The 26097-nt window shown below is 31.3% G+C and overlaps 1 protein-coding gene across 1 annotated transcript; it reads left to right on the top strand.

Annotated features, from left to right (window-relative positions):
* Positions 1–2109: 2109 nt before the first annotated feature.
* LOC139490445 (galaxin-like) lies at positions 2110–25153 on the top strand. Its single transcript, XM_071277234.1, has 3 exons — positions 2110–2177; positions 23116–23191; positions 24548–25153. Exons 2-3 carry the CDS (start codon positions 23122–23124, stop codon positions 24922–24924), a joined length of 447 nt encoding a protein of 148 aa, XP_071133335.1. The 5' UTR covers positions 2110–2177; positions 23116–23121; the 3' UTR covers positions 24925–25153.
* Positions 25154–26097: the final 944 nt, after the last annotated feature.

Below are 26097 nucleotides of genomic sequence, written 5' to 3'. Positions count from 1 at the left end.
TTTGTAGGATCCTTTACTATAGATAATTTAGCTGATCTGTAACCATTACATCTTCATGCCTTATATATCATGTACTGCAGTACGCCACTAGATTAAAACTGACGTGGAAAGGTAACACACGGCCAGCGAAAGCTCTTTTTTTGAGAGCCCAGGTGGTCGTGTGGTCTAGCGGGACGGCTGCAGTGCAGGCGATTTGGTGTCACGATATCACAGTAGCATGGGTTTGAATCCCGGCGAGGGAAGAACCAAAAAATTTGCGAAAGCAAATTTACAGATCTAACATTGTTGGGTTGATGTTTAGACGAGTTGTATATACATTATGTACACAGCCATGTATCACCATCATTGATGGCGATCCGATGGATACATCTGTTGTAGAGTTGTCACTGACTCAGACGTACTTATAAATATTATTATTTTCTGTGACTGTATATTACATTAATTTGTAGGATCCTTTACTATAGATAATTTAGCTGATCTGTAACCATTACATCTTCATGCCTTATATATCATGTACTGCAGTACGCCGCTAGATTAAAACTGACGTGGAAAGGTAACACACGGCCAGCGAAAGCTCTTTTTTTGAGAGCCCAGGTGGTCGTGTGGTCTAGCGGGACGGCTGCAGTGCAGGCGATTTGGTGTCACGATATCACAGTAGCATGGGTTTGAATCCCGGCGAGGGAAGAACCAAAAAATTTGCGAAAGCAAATTTACAGATCTAACATTGTTGGGTTGATGTTTAGACGAGTTGTATATACATTATGTACACAGCCATGTATCACCATCATTGATGGCGATCCGATGGATACATCTGTTGTAGAGTTGTCACTGACTCAGACGTACTTATAAATATAATTATTTTCTGTGACTGTATATTACATTAATTTGTAGGATCCTTTACTATAGATAATTTAGCTGATCTGTAACCATAACATCTTCATGCATTATATATCATGTACTGCAGTACGCCGCTAGATTTAAATTGACGTGGAAAGGTAACACACGGCCAGCGAAAGCTCTTTTTTTGAGAGCCCAGGTGTTCGTGTGGTCTAGCGGGACGGCTGCAGTGCAGGCGATTTGGTGTCACGATATCACAGTAGCATGGGTTCGAATCCCGGCGAGGGAAGAACCAAAAAATTTGCGAAAGCAAATTTACAGATCTAACATTGTTGGGTTGATGTTTAGATGAGTTGTATATACATTATGTACACAGCCATGTATCACCATCATTGATGGCGATCCGATGGATACATCTGTTGTAGAGTTGTCACTGACTCAGACGTACTTATAAATATTATTATTTTCTGTGACTGTATATTACATTAATTTGTAGGATCCTTTACTATAGATAATTTAGCTGATCTGTAACCATTACATCTTCATGCCTTATATATCATGTACTGCAGTACGCCGCTAGATTAAAACTGACGTGGAAAGGTAACACACGGCCAGCGAAAGCTCTTTTTTTGAGAGCCCAGGTGTTCGTGTGGTCTAGCGGGACGGCTGCAGTGCAGGCGATTTTGTGTCACGATATCACAGTAGCATGGGTTCGAATCCCGGCGAGGGAAGAACCAAAAAATTTGCGAAAGCAAATTTACAGATCTAACATTGTTGGGTTGATGTTTAGACGAGTTGTATATACATTATGTACACAGCCATGTATCACCATCATTAATGGCGATCCGATGGATACATCTGTTGTAGAGTTGTCACTGACTCAGACGTACTTATAAATATAATTATTTTCTGTGACTGTATATTACATTAATTTGTAGCATCCTTTACTCTAGATAGTTTAGCTGATCTGTAACCATAACATCTTCATGCCTTATATATCATGTACTGCAGTACGCCGCTAGATTAAAACTGACGTGGAAAGGTAACACACGGCCAGCGAAAGCTCTTTTTTTGAGAGCCCATGTGGTCGTGTGGTCTAGCGGGACGGCTGCAGTGCAGGCGATTTGGTGTCACGATATCACAGAAGCATGGGTTCGAATCCCGGCGAGGGAAGAACCAAAAAATTTGCGAAAGCAAATTTACAGATCTAACATTGTTGGGTTGATGTTTAGACGAGTTGTATATATATATATATATATATATATATATTTGGTTGTCCAAATAGTGGTACATTCTATCCCAGTGGCAGTGGATCTCAAAAAACATATACAGAAAGCTGGGTAAGAATAAACTACCAGTAGTTGTAAATATTAACTCATATTAGACTAATTTAATCAAGTATATTTTTAGAAAAGTATTTCCTCATAGATTCAGCAGTTTCTTTAAATTCCTTAATGATTCTACTTTTTATTATGTTATACGACTCTCATTAAGGTAATTATAATGATATTCTCGGCATTTTGTTTTATATTTTTTTAAACTTTATTCCAAGTTTAAGTTAATAATTTCAAGATAAATGTTGATAACTCGAATATTAAATGTCGATAATCCAAGTTCAATATTTGATGAATCCAAGTTCAAGAGTAAATTTCGAGATTAAAGGTGATAATTCCAAGATTAAAGTTAGAAATTTCAAGTCTAAAATTAAGTGTATTTGACTATTTTTTAATATCTTCATGAAAAAAATATGTTTAAAATCAATTTCCTTAAAACAAATCCAATCACACATTCGCCTCTGGTGCATGTAAATTTCTCTTCTGTGATGCTCGAGGTCAAAATGTTTTAAACATCCACAGTTTTTTTTTTAGAAGTTGAAGAACTTATAAATCAAACATGACAAAAATGTAGAATTAAAGTCGGGCAAGGAATGACAGCTAGTATGCCTATTGCCTATTTCTGTATTATATTGTATATCAAGAAGTTAACATCATTTATTTTGGTTTTCTATATGGCTTTTTCATATAAAAAAAACTTGGTTTGTTTAATGATAAAAGAAAAAGATAAATAACATTTGGTGACAGTTAAAGCAGCTGAATACCAGGAAATACTGTCCGATTTAGTCTTTTAATGAACTGTTATTACGGAATCTGGTTTGAAAACTATTCATATTTATTCTTAAAAGTAACATTATCGAAGTCGATACCAAATTAAATGAGCATATCAAATCAAAATCGCAGACGTCTATACTAACCATTTGTAACATAAGTTTTAACGTAATCATATCAACACATGAGCAATGTATACCATTTTAGTGAATGAGAATAGAAATTAGAATAACATTTTAATCGATTCATTTAATGTTGAATTAATATGTGTATTCAATGCATGTTGTCAAGATAAATAATTTATTGTACTTCAATAATTGCGTCGTGTATGAGTGTAGGTCTATCTATTAGCAACTTGAAAAGTTGCATTCCAACAGGTTCTAAATTATTTTGATATAAATTAAGACAAAAGCTTCAACCTCCTTCAGACTACATGTAAGCTGACCCTATAGTAATTTGGCTTGTCGTTTTAATTGTTGTGTTTTTGTCATATAGCCCCCAACATATGTATAACTTTTAGAGATTCAAATGTCTAGGTTTGAGTATTCCTTGCAAAGGTAAAGCCATACATTTTATAGGATGCTTGCCAATTACAAAGTGTTATTTTCATTGACTTGCATTTTGTCGACAAAACAACAAGGAGATTGTGTGTCGCAGAGGGAGGGTATTTTAACATCGGCAATCAGTGGAATTGGTCCTGACATATTTTTAATATAATTTTGTGCATTTTACTGTTCATGAAAAAAGACATTTTTAAGAAACTAAAATTCAAACTATTGGCTTTTATCATTGTCAAGAATCAGTCCGGTCCGTAATGCGCATGCGTCACTGGTCATAGGTTTTATCTATGAATTTGATATATAGAAGTCAACGGGAAATATATTTCAATTGATGATTTAAACATTTTCTTATAAAAAATAAGTTTTACCTTTGTTTGCATTATGTTCTTCAATATTTTAGCAAACAGTTAATATTTTATATATTTTTTCGAATTTTTCTTTCTTGATACCAATTTAACTTTAGTAACAGTCATTGTTATAAATACTTACATGGTAAAAAGTAATTAATAACCAATAAGGGCACATCTTTAAAAAATATTTTCAAATACTAAACCGAAGCACATTTATTTGACCTTGTTATCATTTAAAAGTCAAAAGATTGCAAACTCTTTTGATATAAGTTTCGGCATTTAAAAATATATTACTATTGATACCATCTTTAATGCAAACATGAACATTTTACCAATATTCAATGAAGAGCGTCACACGAGAACTACGTGTAAGATGTCATGCGGCGCTGTAAATATCATTATCACAACATAGATTTGTCGTATTAAAATTAGTAATTTCTTTATGTTTTAATTGGTATTTTTTTTATAAATTTTACTGTAAACGTTATCTGCTTTACAACTTACATTATATATACAATCATGTACAAATATCATGAAAAAGTCGATTTTAAAAGTGAAACAATTAAAAATTGTTAACAAATATCGGATTAAAATTAATCGTGCGCTATAAAATTCAAATAAAAAAACCTGAAATACATTGAAGTCAGTGTCTTTAATTTTTTTTAACATGAACATTTTATTAGTATGAGCAGCTTACTATACAAATCCTTGATTTGTCTTATTCAAAATGAGGCAATAGTAATATGATAAGATCAAACACAAAACCAATAAAGTTAAGATTGGTTAAATGTAATAATATAAAAGAGAATAGGTACAGGAGGACATACTAAACAAGAGTAGGTGGTCGACTCTGGTATAAGGTTATCTCATTGGCAATCATACATCATCTTATATTTATATATGGTCAAAAGATTCAGTGTACGAAACAAGAAAAATGATCAAATAAACCATGAGTTATACAAGGCTAAACAGTACTGTAAATTGATATAATAATAACGTAGAGCTTCTTTGTACCGGTTATACAAAATATAACGTTTCCTGCAAAGATATAAGAGTTTAGTAAAAACCAACGAATATTTTCTTAAATGTTGTCATGATATAATACATTTGTACTTAAGGATATCAGGTATCCACCCATGACAAAAAATATATTGTTTAATTACAAAATATTTCTTGAAAGAGAAATAATACAGCTTTACTCTTCACAAAAGAAGAATGACCAGTGTCATTTCATTTCTTTAATATTAAACACAGCAGAAGATAGTACGTGTGTCATTTATTACTTTGTAGCATGTTTAAGAGAGCACTTTTGGGTGGTGCTTTTGATGAAATGGTTGACTAGTACACAATTCCCTTGATCAATATAATACTTCAATGATCTGAACATGGAAGTAAAATGTCAATATAATACTCCCATGATCTGTACAGTGTATGCGGTATTTGCATTGTCCACTCCCGCGGAGTACATGTATGACAAGGAGAAAAACGACTGGTAGTCGATTGATACAATATTGATATTTTTTGCTAGAATAATTTTTTTCTAAACATCGAATCTCATATTTGTGCAATGATCAATGTGAGTTTGGTTTATTTCGTTCTCTACTATATATGCATAATTAAGACTGTTTTGTGTCGAAACATAGCGAGTTTATTTTATTAAGAGTTGTTTATTATGCCAATATTTTTATAAAGAAAGTTTTAGATAACAATTCTCATATTGGTGCTTTTGGCAAAGACAACCCCCCTCTCCTTTTTCTCGATTGAAACAAATTGTATTTTGATTTTATTCCATATGTCAACTAATGTATGCCTTATTTGTCATGCATGGCCTTGTCTTTAAGGTTTTTTCGACTTGTGCTTCATGAGTGTCTCCTTGGTGTCTGCAGCCTCTTTTATAAAAGACTGACCTAACGGATTACGCCATCAAAAATAAGAATATAAAATATGATTTATCATTTTATATCAATCAACGAAGAATCAGGGCTATTTTTTATGACCAACAATAGGCTTCTGTATATGTCATGATCTATAGAATATTAGTTGTTGAAAACGTATTGTTCCAACTTCTCTTGTATACCACAACCCTTTTAAAAACGTATTGTTCCAACTTCTCTTGTATACCACTACCCTTTTAAGTAGATTTTGCGCACTAGTATTCACAACTTGAGTTCATAGGCTTACAAATCAAAGTTTGAAAATTGGATTAAGTATTGTACTTTTATGGTTATAGGCCCTGAACAACTGCGGTTTGCGTTCATGTTAGAAAAAAACGAGCCGCGTCTTTACGGTCACGAGACAACAATTTCTGGTAAAAAAAATTACTTTCTTTACATGCATAGACATTGTATCGATAAATTACTATTCATCATATTACAATGGGATTGAATTGTAATTTAGATTACCATCCTTTTGTTCTTCCTTTACATATATATATATAGTATTGGAATGGGTAAAAAACATTTTCGTAGAGAAAACACACTTATTTTCTTAAATGCAACTTATGTTTATGTGCGAATAATATGACCGAATTGTATGATTATATATATCCGTACCAAGCCAGGACCATGTAGACTGAGTCAGGGACTTTATATACTATTTCCATTAGTATAGAAAGTCCCCGGCTGAGTATTGCCATCTAGACGTTGTTTGGTTATTTCTGTCTTTGGATGGCTGTCCCATTGCCGTTGATATCATCTTTTATCATAATTCAACACACATTTATGTTATGATTGTTTTATTTCCGGAATTTATATCGTTTCTGTGATTTACAAAATCGAGAATAGGTTGTGGTTCTCTTCTTATTTTTTCTTTATTATTTTCACTTGATGATATTGATTTCGATATCACAATTCTACTCAATCGGGATTGAACGATTAAAAGATCATATCATATGAAAACTAAATCTTTCAAAAATGTGAACTAGTAAAATTATTTAAACAAAAGTTTGCAAGCATTTCTCAGTACCCCCGATTGTCAATTTCACCTGCTTTATTATTGATCGATATCATTTTACTCTGTTTAATAAACAAAATTGATGGAAACACTAAATTCTTTGAATGTTTTGATTTTGACAAGACGCCATTTTGTGAAAAGATTTTAAAAAATCAAGAAGAAGTGCTTATGCTCTACTTGGCAGTGGCTTCCATGGTGAAAATAAAATTATTTAAACAAAAGTTTGCAAGCATTTCTCAGTACCCCCGATTGTCAATTTCACCTGCTTTATTATTGATCGATATCATTTTACTCTGTTTAATAAACAAAATTGATGGAAACACTAAATTCTTTGAATGTTTTGATTTTGACAAGACGCCATTTTGTGAAAAGATTTTAAAAAATCAAGAAGAAGTGCTTATGCTCTACTTGGCAGTGGCTTCCATGGTGAAAATGGACTGGGTATGGAAACTATAATACACCTGTTTAAAATCTACATATTGCCGGTGTTATTATATGGAATGGATCTACTAACACCACAATCTCTGGATCTAGAGAAATTGGAAAAATTACAAAAGAAAATGCTCAAGCAACTGATGTCACTACCAACTAATACACCAGATCCGGCAATTAACATCTTGACGGGAATACTACCAGTAGAAGCGCAAATACACTTAAAGGTCATGACCCTATTCATAAATGTATGTACCCAACCCAACGAAAGTTTAGAAAAACAACTAGCAAGGAGGCAATTGTGCATCAAGTCAATGAATAGTAACAGCTGGTTTATTCAAGTAAAAACAATCATGCTAAAATACGACCTAGAAAATGCAAGTGAGTGGCTAGATATTCAGATGAAAAGGGATGAACTGTTAAATAAAGCTAAAAAGGGTATCAATGCCTACTGGATTGAACGAACAACATCTCTAACTAATCTCTATACCGGCCGTCGATACCTTAACAGTGATATATTCATGCCAGGAAAAATACATCCAATATTGCGAATCAAGCACCAATCTCCAAGAGACAGCAAGAGAGTACCTACCAAGATCAAACTATTAACTGGAACTTATATTCTACAACCTCTAAGATATAAGATATACAAAGAAGGAACTGAAGATCATTGTATAGCCTGTGACTGTAAAGAAGAGACATTAGAACATTTGCTTATATAATGTGAAGCGTGGAATTACCTGCGAGATCCAATATTACAAACAATTAAGAACCTACTAACCACAAATGGGAATGTGCGAGTAGAAGATCAAGTATTAATGGACATTACAAAAATACAAAAGATATACAGAATCACATCTGACCTGATATCTCAAAGAGAATTCCAATCAAGAAGACTAGTGTTCCTCATACACAAAGCACGATATCAACTGGTGATGAAAGACCAAGCAAAGAAAAAGGCTGCCTGAGAGTGGGGGCAAGGATGGGAGGACAGCAATGTAAAATTTAAACAAAACATTTTAAAAATTTAGTCTACTTAATACTATTTTTAACAGTTTAATCCTTCTAATTAAATCTTAAGAGTTTCAGTTCATAAATATTCTGTGAATTAACTGTAAATAGTTGTTAAAAACATCATCTTTCTAATTGTTCTCATAATACACAGTGAATAAATTAGTGTCAAATTATCTTTAAAGATATAAAGGCGAATTCCTAAAGGTCAAAGACCAAAATCTTGTCTTTTTTTCATTTTGTAAATTATCTAAAAAGTAATTATCTAAAAATATGTGACCTAATCTGTAAATAATATCATATTAAATATTGATCAGTAAACCAAAAATAAAAAAATATATGAAAAATAACTTCTAAAAGTAAAAATCATAATTTTTCCTTTAATTGCATGTTAAAAGTCTTAAAAACTGTAAACTTTCCATGTAAAAGTCAAAATAAAACCTGTAAACCTCCTTTATAAAAACACATAAAGACTTAAAAAATGTATATAGTGTATATAATGTTGTTGTGTTACGATTGTTAATTTATTCTTCATTTATTTTGGTGGTGGTGGAACTGTTCGACATACAAAGTATGGTTACCCTATAAAGGGTGTAAAGATCCAGAGAAGAAGGTCCTTCGATTAATTTCCTTGTAATGCATTCCAAAATAGTAAACCAGTAAACCGGAAGTAAACTTATTTTTCTTAGTATAAGCCTCTTTTAATTAGGAGCACATCCATATGAAGTTTAACCTTAACTTAAAAAATATCCAATATATGTACACGTTACAATATATATACATAAACGATAATAGTTCCATGACTGGCATATTTACAGGGACCTTTTAAATAGAAATACAGGCGGGAAATTTAAAAACTCAAAATGTTTTTAAAACATTACACTTTTATTGATTGCTGTCTTGAGCTCTGATTCCATCAACAACTGTCAGTCCATACTTTACCAATGCAATATAACCATGTATTTCCCTTTCTTTGATCCTAAGCATAATTTATGTGCCCTTTTGTTAATCTTTTGCATGCTCTAGGTGCCCTTTTTTTTATTGGAGTTACCATTCCCACTGTGTGATACGGGAAACACTAATCTTTGTACTCCTTATTCTGACAAAACACAAGCATCACAGATAGATGTCATCAAATAAAACAGTCAGATATGTTTTAGTTTTTTTTCAATGCAAATTTCTATATGAAACTAAAATATAATAGACAGGATCTTCTTTTTATTAAGAATGACTGATTCTTTTCTTGAAATCTGAAAATGGTTGATGTACACTTTTTGAGGGAGGGTGGGGGGTCTTAAAAAGTGTACGTTTTGTACACTTTGGAAGATGGTTGACAATTATGGATGACCCCTTACCGGTGACTTCTTTGATTAATGTTGCTGTTGTAGACGATTGCCGAATAATTGAATGAGCAAAATAATGGAGAGCTATTACTATTTAACTGGCATCATTCCTCGGAAAAAAAGAGTGATAAAAAACATCAAATTAAAAAAAATTAATACAAAAGTTTAAACAAAAGACACTTGGTTAATTGTAACTACTATAGTTAACGTATCAAAACTGAAATAAAATAGAGAATGGAAAAAGGGAATGAGTCAATGGGACGGCAGCTTGTTATAGATGCGTTCCGATCAAAACGGGTTTTAAGAACAATTTTAGAAAACTATATCCAACTTGAAATGTTAACAGAGTCGGTTCTTGATATATTATCAATTTCCATGATATAATCAGAAAACTTATTGTGTATGTTTATAACACATTTTTAAGATAACAGACAAAAAGTACAAGGTTCTAATTGCCAGACCTCGATATTTAATTACACAAGCTGGGGTGGATTGATAACAATGTAAGCTAGAGTTATCAGTCCTTGAAATAAATTTATTGACAAGATTGAATTACCTTCCTCAAACCGGACTAATTCTTGGCAATGGTTACGATTTCTTTACACTTATTGTTCACACTGTAATAATCAAGCGCGTAAAAATTATAAAACTATATTTGTATATATTGTATATAAATTCACTATTAAAAAAATCCAAAATACGTACTTGGTCATAGATTTTGTAATTCGCCACGACTACATGTCAAAATATACTTTTTACATCACATCAACTCTGTATTAATAAAAAAAAACTACTAGGTTTATACTTTTGTGAGGTCAGACAAAACGCAAAGATGTCACATAAGGTTGTTGGTTGCTTAACGTTCAGTAGCAAATGTTCCATGCATGTTCAGGACGAGAACAAGTTATTAATAAATACAATATGTAGGTTTTGTGAAAGAGGCCATCCGGGATTAAACATCGTTAAAGTACTAATAAAGCTTATCCTACAATTTACTGACTGGCACTTTTAAATTTATTTTTGATGATGACGTTATAGTGTCTGTCTGTTTCAGGTTGTTTCTTTTGGAACATGCAACTTTCATACATCGACCCATAGTTTATATAATAACAAGATTTATTTTAATTCTTCCCCTTGGGAATATTGAATTTGTTTCGTCTAAATATGTTTCCATTCTACAAAATGCAAAGGTCAATGACTATTTAGGACACTAGCAGTGGAGGAATATAATTCAAACGTATCATATATTCTGTGAATGATCTGTGAAAATGTACAGTTGTTCTTTCTGAATTTGATACAGCATATTATAACAAATAGCATGTATAACCACTACAGATTAACACTTAAAATGAAACATACAAATTTTCTTTTATTGATAATTTGGTCTTTGTATTAGCTGTAAGTGGCTATGAATTAGCTGTCAGTAATCTCATATCTCAGATCAGTTACTACTAAGCGTCTTTTAGTTGTTGTGATATTCAAGTATCTGGCCAAGTCCACTCTGTGTTTTTGTAAGGTGTTTTTCTATTTGTATATATCAGATGAGTTAAGCCTTTTTCAACTGATTTTTATAGTTCGTTCTTATGTTGTACTGTAACATCACAGTCCCAGGTTAAAGGAGGACTGGAATCCCGCTACCATTTGTAACACCGCCACAATCTGTTTGTTTGTGACTGTACCAAGTAAGAAGCCTGTAAATCAGTGTTTGTCGTTTGCTTATGTGTAACATATTTATTTTTATTTATTTTTTGTACATAAATGAGGCCGTTTGTTTTTTCGTTTGCATTGTTTTACATTTTCATTTAGGGGCCATTTATTGATGACTATGCGATATGAGTTTTGCTCATTGTTGAAGGCCGTACGGTGTTAATTTTTGTATTATTTGGTCTCTTGTAGAGAGTTTACTCATTGACAGTCATACCACATCTTCTTTTTTATATTTATATAATAATTATACATTTTTCATTTATAGAATTAATTGTGAATAACTGCAGATTGTCTGTTTATTTTAGTCACTTTCGATACCTGCTTCACTTTTTCATGTATTGACATCTTGTTTTCTCATGACAAGTTAAGATCTTAAACCACAATAAAACGCTCAGAACAAACTAAAATATTCATTTGTTTCAACAACAATGTATAGGTTTGTCTCCAGAATATTGGCTAGGTTTAAAAAATGGCAGTCCTCATTCATATGTAGACATCTATAAATAAATATTTATCAAGCAATGGTACAGTAAAGATTTTCAAAAAAAATATTAGAAAATGATGGAACTAATACATGTAATAGTTACAAATACAAAAACGGATTATAGAAACGTGTGATGTAAAGTACATTGCTTCAAAATGGCGACGATTAACTTGTAACTTGATGAACCTATCGTTGTGTGCCTCTCTGGTGGATAGTTGTCTCAATCTCTAGTATTACATCTCTTAATTGTTATATTGCAGTTATGAATTTTAACTGATTATAATATCAACACAACTTCTCCTTTGAGAATTACTATCAATATTGCAATACATGTTGGAATTATTTTTTAGCAGAGACAAATTTATTAGTTTATCCTTACGTCGGACGTTTTAATAACGGAAAAGGAAAAAAACAGTCGAAGAAGTTACGGATGCATAATAATTCTTTCATCCACTTAATTTGAACTTTGTTAGATAGTTGTCTCGTTCGCTATCATACCACATATCCTTTTTTATAAAATAAAATAAAAAAGCAACTTCAAAACAGTTTGCTGATACGTTCGCAGAATCGAATCTACATAATGCCAGTGGAGTCTCATAAATTGTATTGGATCAGTATCTATTTTTTTCGATTATTATTATTATATGATTTGCATATTAGGGAATACGTTGATATGATTGGTGGAGATGACTTACGGAAGTTGTTTTTGACGTTGTTAATTTTTCGATAGACGACGTTGACCAAACTTCTTTTCGTAACCAATGTAAACAAGATGGCGACGGTAATGACATAATACGGATGGACGTTACAAAAAATATTTTCACTTCTCGTAAATCTTTGAATTTATCAGATTGATAATTTCATTTAGTTCATATTTTTTGCATTTACCAACAAATTTATTCATGCGCAAGACCTAATTATATACAGTTTTCGTGTGAAAGAGGTTACGAGTATGGAAAAATTGTTTCCTAATCTCCAAATTCAAGAATCATTAGGATTAAACGCCTGATTTAAGTAATGTATTGGTGTACACACATATAACAAAATATTTGTTTGTGAGTGAATTGATCGAATTTATTCACCAATACATTCCTTCAAGTCTATTCACGCTAGACCACACTCGCACCGCATGTTATATTTGTAATTATGTGGCCTATTACAGGTGACTATGCGGTATGGTCTTTGCTCATTGTTGAAGGCCGTACAGTAACCTATAGTTGTTTAATGCTGTTTTTGGGGGGCTCTTGTTGAGATTTTTCTCATTAGCAATTATACCACATCTTTTTTTTTATATATTTGGAACGTTTTGTATCCACTACGTATACTCATCGTAAACCGATTTTCTAATCTTATCTATTCCTCACTATCGTAATAATATAATGATATTGTTCAACCCTAACTTTGTTTTATTTTCACATCCCTGGATATATTGCCATTGCATTATATGGACGTTTCTATTTCATACCCACACTTCTTCAATCCCTTATCAGAATCGTTTATACTTTTTTCAAATTGTAAACGATATAATGGCATGCAGCAAGTTTTATTTATGTATTATCTAAATTATTCTTGGTGAAAGTCGTAACCTAGATAGATCTGTCTCCGTTTAAAATCGGGTTGGCATATAACATTGTCAGTAACTCTTGTTGACGAGTTATATCTTAAAAATGTTGACCTAGTTAACATTAATTAATATGTTTTTTTTAACATATAGCTTACTTCTGCTTTTGTCGACTTTTCTTTTAAAAAAATGAAATCCTGAATAACTGACCAAACCTGCTATACTTAATTTCATAAAACAGATTATTTGGACATCTAACATTTGGTTTTTATTTCTAAACAGACAAACATCTAAGCTTTTAAGTTGTAAACGTGTGTGCACGTGTTCTTATACAGTAACCTGATGTTCAGTGGTTTTCGTATGTTCATGTGGTTCAAACGTTTTTGATTCTTGTTTATATAATGATTATACCTTTTATAGCTTGTTGTTCAGTGTGACCAATAGCTCCGTGGTGAAGACCGTAATATGACCTATAACGGTTAACTTTTACAAATTATGACTTGGATAAAGAGTTGACTCATTTGCACTCATACCACATCTTCTTATATCTACATTCCAAAGCAATGTCATTACAGATTCCTTCATTGAATAGACAAATCTAATTTCCTTAATTCCTGTTTATATTTAATATGCATACCCTGTTACAGTTATTTTTATTAGACAACATAAAACTGGTTTACTTAAAGAATTTATATCTTATCTACGAAAAGCGACCATGCACTTATATCATTGTCGTATATCTTTATATATATGTATCATAAAAAGTGAAATCAGCTTTTAACATTGATAGCATGATCACCAATAAACCATACAATGAAGACTAGACACCACGAAATGACGGTTAATTACTGTATTAGGGTAGAAAAAAGTCTGCAGGATGTATTTAACACCATAATTGGTATTAATTTGTTAGATAATAGGAAGCACTTTTAACGCCAAATGTTCAGACAGATTTCCAAGAAGCTTCCAGAAATAACACTCTAACTCAAATACATCTTTACAAAATTAATATATCAGTTTTTTCTCTTAAGGGCACACGATACAATAACAGGGGAGGGAGGTAATAACGTTGCTAACGTAAAATGTTATTTTCGCGACGTCAAACTGTGACATATCGGGAAAAGATGCATTTTTCGACTGATTTTTATCGTTCAAACTAATTTTATTTAAAAACGAGTGCATGGACCCCCATTTTTTAAAATGACATTTTGTTTCATTTTGCAGGGAGATTATATGGACCAAATTTTATAAAACTGTAAATAGTGCAATTTTTTTAAATTTTGATAAATACACAGCAAAAAAAATGCGTTTTTTTCTCAATTCATGACCATTTGATAAATATGAGTTATTTCTGAACAAAAAATGCATAAATGTTTAGAATACTTATAAAATACAGAAATTACAAATTATTTAACAAAAAACAATTTGTGTTTATCTTTTAAAACAAAAAGGTATGTCTTTCTTTCGAAAAGGAAAATACGGTCACAAATCCGAATTTTGAGCAAATATACAAACTTTCGATCTCATTTAACTCAAAAAGTAGCACATAAAGGTATATTTTTTATTACATATATGAATTAATCAAGTAAAAAATAGCCTATATGCACATTTTGATCACCTTGTAAATATGGAATCAAAACTGTATCGTATGCCCTTAATGGAAAAGCGTGAAATGGTTAACCGGACAAATAGCATTGTGTTAGGATATAATGGAATATAAATCTGTCGGAGGTTGTAAGATTGATATATCGTGTTCGCTTCTCTGTCAATCGGGTCGCTGCAGTGGCCAGTATAATACAAGAATAATAGCTTCACTCGACATTTAAATGTATCATTCCATTAATATAATATATTATTCTGTCACGGCCCGATATCAGAACAGCACTGAGGTTCAATATTTTCAAAACTTTTAAGAGAAAGATGAATTAAAATATAAGCCAATACACCAACTACTTTTAGTCAAATTTGTCTACATAAAGGGGTATGATATGTGTATAAAATTATCGTATAGTCCTATTTTATATTTAAATTTAGTCTGTGATTAATTTTAATTTATATGTTCAAATGAGACTGAAAAATGTTTTTGTCTTATAAAGATAAACTATTATTTTACCTGGCGTAGCCGTGCGTAAAATGTAGTTTGGTATTTCTCTTCGAAAACTAGTTGTTTAATGGAAGAAAACTCCTTATTCGTAAATTTTCTCTTTTTTTCTTCGCAATAGACCTTTTAAAAATTATATATCTACTGTGCATTGGTAAAATTTTGTTAAATAGAAGAAGTGGCGATTCTTACCTTTCATACCTTTACTTTCATTGATAAAACATAATATTGACTCGTCGGGTGTCCAGTTTAAAGGTCATTTAAGTTACTAAATTTGGGCTTCAAAAGTCTACATAATTATTGACTTTATACAACAAATTTGGTCTTTTAAAACATCAAATGATTCACAAGAAATAACCGACTTCAAATTAAAATCCTTTCTTAAAACACTGCTACAAATTTCATTCTTATTGATATAGTGGTATTATCATAAAGTGTGTTGGAATGAACAGTGGTATAGCAAACATCGAGTTCCCTCATAAAATGTTATCACATACTATAAACTGTTGTAAAGCCGAAGAAAGAAAACAAGACAAAGGTCGTAAAATAGGATTGGTTATATAATATCAAAAATAAATCAGTGTCCTGGTGTTCTGTCGTATGTTCTTAGGAGGTGTCTGGTGTTATTCTTTGATTAACATGTTGTTATGTACAATTATCAGATATTTTTTTATTTTTTTGGATTTCTCTGTCCTAAGTTTTTTAACGTTTGTTTGTACTATTTTCCTTTCATATAATATTGTTATTCTAGTTTTCTTCGCAATAGACCTTTTAAAAATTATATATCTACTGTCCATTGGTAAAATTTTGTGAAAATAGAAGAAGTGGCGATTCTTACCTTACATACCTTTACTTTCATTGATAAAACATAATATCGACTCGTCGGGTGTCCAGTTTAAAGGTCATTTAAGTTACTGTACACATGCATGCACGTTATGATTTAAACAATAGTCATGTATGAAATGCACAAAGATATGAAGTCAAACTAATACCCACTTAATCCAATCAAATTGCACAAGATGCAATAACAATGCACATCATAAAAAGTAATAGGTATCAACTGGGGAAGGAGAGTATGTCAGATATTTTAACTTCATTATTTTGCAATAACGAATAAAAAATTGTCAACCAAAAGTTTTGCTATATTTCATAAACATGTCGTTCTGTATTGGTATAGTTTTTGGATCTTTTATTTGCGTATTTAAGACAATAGAAAGTTTGGGCTTCAAAAGTCTACATAATTATTGACTTTATACAACAAATTTGGTCTTTTAAAACATTTAATGATTCACAAGTAATAACCGACTTCAAATTAAAATCCTTTTTTAAAACACTGCTACAAATTTCATTCTTATTGATATAGTGGTATTATCATAAAGTGTGTTGGAATGAACAGTGGTATAGCAAACATCGAGTTCCCTCACAAAATGTAACCACATACTATAAACTGTTGTAAAACCGATGAAAGAAAACAAGACAAAGGCCGTAAAATAGGATTGGTTATATTCATATCATAAATAAATCAGTGTCCTGGTGTTCTGTCGTAAGTTCTTAGGAGGTGTCCGGTGTGCTTCTTTGGTTAACATGTTGTTATGTACAATTATCAGATATTTTTTTGTTTTTTGTATTTCTCTATCCTAAGTTTTTTAACGTTTGTTTGTACTATTTTCCTTTCAGATAATATTGTTATTCTAGTTGTATTTTTATCATTGCCATTGTTGTTCTTTTGTTTCCCTCTTATATTTGGTGCTTTTCCCAGGATTTTGATTTGTGACCCATACTGGCTTTCTCTCAATCGATTTATATCTATTGAACAGCGGTATACTACTGTTTCCTGTATCTTAAAATATACATGTTTAGTTCAGCATTTCTAAAACAAAAATGTCCTTTTTCTTTATTTGAGCAGTTTGTTGCCAGGGTAGCTCTTAAAGATTATCAAATTTATATTTTCAGTGATATATTTATATCATACAACATTTACTGATAAAGGACAATACAACTAATTCATATGTAATAATACTTAATTTCCTTTTTAATCCTGAATTAAATCATTTGATCTTCTCGTTGGCGTTTTATCTAATTTACAAGATGGCCAGACAAATTACATCTAACATGTCTAATAGTATAAGATCATAAAAAATTACCAATATCACAAAAGTATGTCAGATAAACAGCAAAAACTAAGTTGTAAAAACCCATTATTGACAAGTTATTAAGACACAGACACTAATGATAAAAGTGTTACAGCAATTACGTTAAATTAGTAATTTTGTAAAACTAAGATCTTCATTGAAGCTTATGGTCAATGTATTATCAAATACATTCAACTAGAAAAAAGCGAAGTCTCGTAAATAATTGTTTCTGGACATAATGCATTAACATTTTCCAACAATAGATGCGTATAATTAAAAGAGATTTAACGGATAACTATTTTAGTATTAATAGAATTATAAAACAATGTCAGTCGGAAATAGAGTATATAACCTTTTATTTAAGACATCATTACAACAATATATATAGTTTATTCTAAATTGAAATTACAAAATAAAATGAAGAGTCACTAATAAGTTTTATGAAGACGAAACGCGCGTCTGCTGTATCAAATGAGAAGCCTTGCACCTTGATAACTATTTTATTATCTTAACACTATATCATAAAAGCTATTCATGGAAAAGCTTTATGATTTCTATCAAGAAACTTCTATTTACTGCGTTCTACTTTTTCTAGTTGTCAGTATTACAATAACCTTGCACCTTGATAACTATTTTATTATCTTAACACTATATCATAAAAGCTATTCATGGAAAAGGTTTATGATTTCTATCAAGAAACTCATATTTACTGCGTTCTACTTTTTCTAGTTGTCAGTATTACAATATATACTGCAGCTGTGCTATTTGAGCGGTCAAATTGCATTGACCGTATATTCATATGTGATATACAGTCACTGACCATATATCACCTTGTTTATGACGTTGACAATATATTTCCGTAGAGTTTTATTTATGACGTCAATAAAACATACAGGTTCGCGGATATTTTACGTCTTCCGTTGAAAATTAAGAAATGATGTTTTTTTTTACCCTAAATGCTTCATTTTAGAACAGTTAAAAGAGTTGCAATATTTAAAGAATAACCATACATTGTCTCGAAATATTAATGTTATTTGTACTCGGGTCGACACAGGTAGAAATGCTCGGCACAGCCTCGCTTTCGACCTGTTTCTAAGCCTTGTACAAATAACATTGATATTTCGAGACAATGCATGGTTATTCTATAATTATATATATTGACAATTTGCTACAATAAGGGTGGTAAGTATTAAAAGAAACATAATTGAACACCAAAAAATATATAATCATTAATAAAATCTATATAAATCGAAGCTTCATATTGGATAATAATATATTTCATTTTCTACAGTATAGATACATGTATTGTATAAAATTGAGTAAGGAAATGGGGAATATGTCACAGCGACAACAACCTCACGATAGAGCAGACAACAGCGGAAGGCCACCAATTGGTCTTCAATGTAGTGAGAAACTCCCGTACCCGTAGGTGTCTATGTTTAAGAGATATCAACCGTCTCCCTATTCCTCTAGCCAATGTAGAAAAGTAAACGTATAACAATATTGTGCACATTTGTATTGCAGATTCACTTTGTTATTATATTACACAGGTTATATGTATTTGTCTGACCATATGCAGCTATCTCTGACTTATCTCAGTGGTGAGTCAATCGGTCATCTTGAAACATCAGTACATTCCTTCCAAATACTATCTTTTTATTTCACAAAACATCAAACATGATAGATTGGTCCTGCCGTTTGCTAGTATGGTTTTATCAGATACCATATGCATTTTAATACTCCAGTCGCTTCAATCACCTTAGAAAAGTAAAAAGTCTGGGTCAATATTTGACAATATCAATGAATATTAAGTATCAATCATGAATATTTACTGCAAGCAGTTTGTTAGTGAACTTTTTGCTAAACATTTCTATGAAAATACTTTTGGTTTAGAATTTAGAATTTTTAAAAAATGCTTTCAAAGAAAGATCAAGGCTGTCCTGATCACGAGAGTTTCATTGAATTACTGTTGTTTTGAAGAGCCTGTTTTAATAATTTTAGCGGCCAGTCGTTGCTCGTCGATTACTCAGAGGGAACCGACGATGCATTACAAAATTTCTTGTCAATAAACATCGAAATTGAACTCAATTTTTCACAAGCCGTTTTCCAACTCACAACATCAATGTTAAAAAACTAGAAATCACTGTATCTGAACTACGTAGATATCCGACTAAAAAGCAAAAAAATCAAGGTCAAATTAAAAAAGAAAGTCAAGGCAACAAAAAGACGACACAACCGAAACATGCAAAAGGTTCAGCACCATGTTTTAATAACAAAAAAATCAGACGTTTTGGAAAAGAATGATTGAGTATATAATTGGATAAAATAAAATGGCTGTAAATGTTTTGTAAGGGTTTACTTGTTTTAGTTCAACACTACTATAAAGTATAAAATCAATGCATGACCATGATGCATTCACGGCTGCAGTAAAACAATTTCTGAAAGATCATTAATTTAAAACTAGTGAGAAGTGTTCCTTCATTGTAACTGATAGACATTCAATGCATCCTATGCCTCCTTTGATATAATTCATTTAAGTGATATACGAAGGGGGTGGTGTTCTCATTTACTTGTCATATCTTTTCAATTTATAAACGCATATTGTTATACTACGCTTACAAAAAAATTTGTCTATTCGTAATGGATGCAAACAGTTACCTTTTATAAACATATAAGTGGCCTAAATAAAGGCAACAGCAGTAGTAGTTTAACGCTGTGCAATAGTCATTCGGTTAAGTAACTAATTTACAATGGATTTAAAAGAAATGCCATATCGATAATATGTTTGAAGAGTTTGGAAGGTTAAACTGTTCTAAATCTACAAATTATATAGATATTGGAAGATGTGATATGAGTGCCAATGAGAAAACTCTCCATCCAAATCACAATTTATAAAATTAAACCATTATAGGCAAAGTTACGGTCTTCAACATGGAGTATTGACTCAAACCGAATAGCAACCTATAAAGTGTCTACCAAATTACCAGTGTAAAACCATTTAAACGTGAAAAGCAACGGACTAATCTATATAAAAAAGAGAAACCACAAACACTAATGAACCATATTAACAAACAACTACTACTTTACATCGACAACTACTAAATATCATCTTACTTATATACACATATTAAGAGCAATAGAACATGTAAGAAGTTATAATTTCAAACATTTTCTTTAAAATTATATACTTTGTTCGTCTTATGATAGCAAACATTTGAAGTGATGTCACCTGTATTAAAGTACAAGTAATATATTTGTAGTTACCTCGTTATCTTTTATTTCAAATTCGGTTACAATCCGTTATCTTGATAATTTGAACAGTAAACACAAACATTAGATCACCGTGTTTACAAAGAGGTATTCGTGTTAATATCCTTTTAACTATCTATTTTAAATGATCAACACTTATACATTTATACATTTTGTCAAGTTTGATTGTATTGGGACTATTCGCAAAGTCAATGCTAAGCACAACATTATTCTTTTAATATATGTACGATAATTAGGAATATAACTTTTACAAAAATATTAAGCATAGAATATTCTGATAATATTAACCAAAAAAAAGTGCAAACTAATTTTCTAAGAACAGTCTTCCAAAAATTATATTAATACATTATTGTTGCCGTAAATATTATCTGAACAAAAATGGTATAGAATTGTTTTTACATAAATTGACATTGAAAGTACGACTTTTCAGATGATTTTTTTTTTTCGTGAAATACGGGGTCAATTGACATGAACCAGTACATGAAACGAGTTTTATAACCTTACATGTAGTTATATAAAAAAAAAAAACTTAATGTCTTCCCTGGACATTTACAGCAAAAAATACTACATCACTAGCTAGTTGGCCAACCATCTTTTCATTGTACTGAGTATCCACCAAATAATTGATGTAAAATACGGACAGTACAAAAGGATTGATCAGTCCATGAAAATAGAAAAAAATCCTGTTTACTGGTCGTTCCCTAACTTTGATTGGCTTGAAATCCGGACTTATATTAAATATCAACACATAATTACAGTCGAACTCTGATGGTATATAAATATAGAATGGACACAATATTTTAAACATACGTGTACTATAGTGATCAATCTGAAGGTGTTGCTTAAAAGTCTATAACAAAAAGGTAATTTCAAACATTTATGCTTCTTTAATACGAACTTATAGTAGTTATTGTAATCGAAACGCTGTAAATTAAAATCACATAAAACTAACAATAATTCATCTACGGTTTTGAAACATACTTGCAATTATAAACTTAATTCGATAACTTTTTTATCTGGTCTTTAGGAACCTCTGTCCCAAATGGCAAATGATGCAAAACTTTTATTTCAATTTATATTTTAGAATAGATTTCGTATGTAAACAATAGAATGAAAACTTGATAGATTAATTTGCAAGTAACAAACGCCTTCAACGTCAGTACATGTATGTTCCACATTTCAAATTATTGCTGTAAAGTTAATAAGCATAACGAACAATACATGTATATAACTTGTAAAATCTGTTTATTTTGTGATTTACTCCTGTTTGAATGGTAACCTGATTCGATTGTGAACTATTGTCGTGATAGATACAGAAGAATGTATGTATAAGAGAGGGACGAAAGATACCAAAGGGACAGTCAAACTCATTAATCTAAAACAAACTGACAACGCCATGGCTAAAAATGAAAAAGACAAACAGAAAAACAAAAGTACACATGACACAATATAGAAAACTAAAGAATAAACAACACGAACCCCACCAAAAACTAGGGGTGATCTCAGGTGCTCCGGAAGGGTAAGCAGATCCTGCTCCACATGTGGCACCCGTCGTGTTGCTTATATAAGCTTCAAGAACCAATGCCCTTTTGCTTTGTATATTCTAACTCGGCAGGCTAAACTCGTAATACAGATCTTGACATCAAAGATTTTAACTTTTATTTAAACATAAAATATCCATCAACTACACTATCAATTGTTATTGAAAAATATTTTGAAGAACAGTAGATATTCGGGACGATAAGGAGTGATTTGTTTTTGAATGACAAAAATATAATTGCTTATACTAGACCTTTAGTTGTGGCTGTGATTATTTTTTTTCAAATTGACAAATTGGAAAATATTTCGAATACAAGTTTAAAGCGGTCTTTGAGCATTTATAATTTGGTTACCTGATATCATAAAGACATTTTAATGTCGTGAAACGAAATGTAAATTGACATTGTAATTTTGTAAATGTTGATAAAAAGGGTTTATTGACATTTTCAGTAACAAAAAAGTAAAATGTAACTTTGATTGATTGGTAGATTGTTGGTGTTTTAACGCCACTTTTAAGCGCTATTTCGTGGCGGCTAATTTTTATTGATGGAGGAAACCGGAATGCCCGGAGAAAAACACTTAGCTTCGAAAAATTATAACTTTGTAATCCATACTTACGATATATATTTATTTTGTAAATGAACATGGAAATAAAACATAATTTCAATGTACATGGTGTATTATTTTTAAATTAGTCATGTTTCTAATCAGCTATCAAATTCGTTTTGCAGAAAATAATGGACAAATGCAGAGGAATTATAGCTTTTTTACTGATATGCACCTCATTATTACAGAAAAGTGAAGCAGGTATGTTTGTTTGTTTTCAACCTGTCAATACAAGTCAAATCAGGATCTTGCAAATTGTTCAAAGTGTGAATTCTTGTTTATTGATATTTAACGAAATCTTGCAGTAAAACAGCATTAACTTTTAATGGCTACATAAGAAGAATACATTCATGAAAAAAGAAAACTTTTATTCTAGGAATCATTTTATAGATTTTAAAGTAATGTCTAACAATAAAATTACTAAAAAATATCTTCAAGTCAGTAAATAAATATGTACAGTTTATTTACAAATGAATATAATATTTCAATCAAGCAATTTAAAACTGCAGTAAATTATTTGGGGACTTCATCTACACAAAATATATAAAAACAACATGAACAAGGCAAAGTTTGTCCTTCAAGCTGCAAATATCTGTTTTCTCTTTTTAACAGTATTTGTAAAATAAGTACTTAATGCTGCTCTAATACTGCATCAAAATGTTAGACTCAGATAGATGTTCGGTCTCTCATCGACGTCTTTCCTCGAATTGATGTCCATTGTGAAATCACATTATAGTGATGAGATGTATTCCAAATCGACGTCATAAATGCTTAGTTGATACACATGGAAAGAATTAAAAAAAAACATAGGCATCATCCCGTAAAAAACTAAATAAAGATAAAATGTCAAACACAAGTAAATGACAATAAGACACCGACATTCTGTAACATGTACAATTATATTATCCTTTTGACATCTAGATATACAAATGTATAGCAATTAAAAAAACAAATCATCAAAAAAGATAACCGAACGACATTTAAGTCTCAAACAATACAGTATAAAAAGCACAGTCAATTTTGGAAATGTATTAATTATTTGCACTCTGCAACATTTAAAATCTTATCTTTTTTAACATCTTTTCGAGCTGAAAGTCCAATCAACCCTTTTCATTTAGAAAATGTCTGTATCAAATCAAGAATTTTTCAATTTTTTTCGTTAAATAAATGTGATATATCATTGTGGCAAATATTGGACGCTGATTTCAAAACAACAAAAATGACATCAATTAATGTGGTCTATAATTATCCGTTGATTTGAAAATGTATTTCATTATGACGTCATATTCAAGCGTCCATAAGATAAAAGACTTTGATCCGAGTATTTTCCGTAAATTCTCAGAAGTTTCTACCCCAAGAACAATTAACCTTAACTGTTTTTGACCCTTTCGGATTTTTTTTTTGTTCCTAATGCTCTTCAAACGCGTTCTTTGTTTAGCCTTTCTGTTCAATTTTGATATGAGCGTCACTGATGAGTCTTTAAAAGACAAAACACGCGTCTAATTTACAAAATTATAATCCTAATTACACGTTTTTATGGAGTGCATCTTTTTCTAGCTGTATGTGGGACTGTATGGTATGATCCAACTTTCAAAACCTGCTGCAATGGAGTATTGAATACTTTTAGGCAACGTGGATGCTGTGGAACAGTAGCATATGATCCAACATTCAAAACCTGCTGCAATGGAGTATTGAATACTTTCAAGCAACGTGGATGCTGTGGAACAGTAGCTTATGATCCAAAATTCAAAACCTGCTGCAATGGAGTATTGAATACTTTCAAGCAACGTGGATGCTGTGGAACAGTAGCTTATGATCCAACATTCAAAACCTGCTGCAATGGAGTATTGAATTCCTTTAGGCAACGTGCATGCTGTGGAACTATTGCCTATGATCCAACGTTCAAAAGATGTTGTAATGGTGTTTTTTGCTAAGCCAATGAACAGTTGTTAATTTGATGGGCCACCTTATATATCTTTCAAATAAGAACAAATACTCTCAATCATAAATTTTACTTTTAATTTACTTTTCGTCAATTCGAATAAAAAAAAATCGATTGACATGTTGGATGATATGTAATACATGTAACATTTTTCCCATTAAAAATATTTCATTTCAATCAATGCATTTGAATTATTTTGACTCAATAAAATTATAAAACTATTTCTGTGTTTAACTATCCGTTTAAACATAGTCACTGGGAATGGAATGTAGTGCAAAGTGAACTTATAAAAAAACGAACTGCAAGAAAAACTCATAGTGGAAAGTCCTTTATCAAATGGCAATATTATTAGCTTAAACAGATCAAACAAATGGAACACAACAGTTGTATTTTTGACTTAGTACAGACAGATATACTAGACTACAACTACGCTGGTATTCGTTCATTGTTAAAATGCATGATGTGTTGACTCTCCTTTATAACAATTGCCACATACTGGATTTTTCTATTTATTGAATCATATAGCCTATACTATCCAACTGACATGGTTATTTAGTGTTGATACGGATGTTTTTTTTTATCAGACACGTTCTAAGTTGGTTGAATAGAACACATCTCAGATAGAATTCATAGCTTCGTAGTTATAACCCTTACTTCATGTCCTTGCTTTATATATCAGCAGATATAACTTTCCATGTACACGATTCACTTACAATGAGCAACCCGAAAGGTCCACCTTGTGGAAGGAGAGCTGCTAGCATACCCTTTAAGAGCAATTGCAGTAATCGGCGGCTTCCTGTGGGTTGTACTAATCAGTCGTACTTATTCTGCTTTGGGAACTGTATTTTCGTTATTTTATCTGTGAATTATGGGTGTCGTCTATTACTCTTAACATGTGATATAGAAATTCAGGAAAAGCTGACTCCTAATATAAGGACCAAGATCTTGTCCTTATTTTTTCATCTTAGTAAATATTTAAGATCGATGCAAAACTGAAAATTCAAGTCTTTAACCAAAATGAATAAAGTTTTGGTGTTATATATAATACAATAAAAAATGAAGCATTACGATGTAATGTGTTGAACGCGGTATTTTATTGAACTGTTGAATAAAATCGAGACATGACCAAAATGGGCACACAAAACATGTCGTAAGGCATGCATTG

Source organism: Mytilus edulis, chromosome 9 (genome assembly GCF_963676685.1).
Source record: "Mytilus edulis chromosome 9, xbMytEdul2.2, whole genome shotgun sequence".
Taxonomy (NCBI): domain Eukaryota; kingdom Metazoa; phylum Mollusca; class Bivalvia; order Mytilida; family Mytilidae; genus Mytilus; species Mytilus edulis.
Note: the sequence above shows the minus strand (reverse complement) of the source record. Positions and strands in the feature narration are given on the sequence as shown.

Bases quoted from the DNA above. Each gene is read 5' to 3' on its own strand.
- LOC139490445 (XM_071277234.1), top strand. From the start codon at position 23,122: ATGGACAAATGCAGAGGAATTATAGCTTTTTTACTGATATGCACCTCA. The intron at 23,192-24,547 runs GTATGTTTGTTT...ATCTTTTTCTAG, and splicing joins ATTACAGAAAAGTGAAGCAG to CTGTATGTGGGACTGTATGG.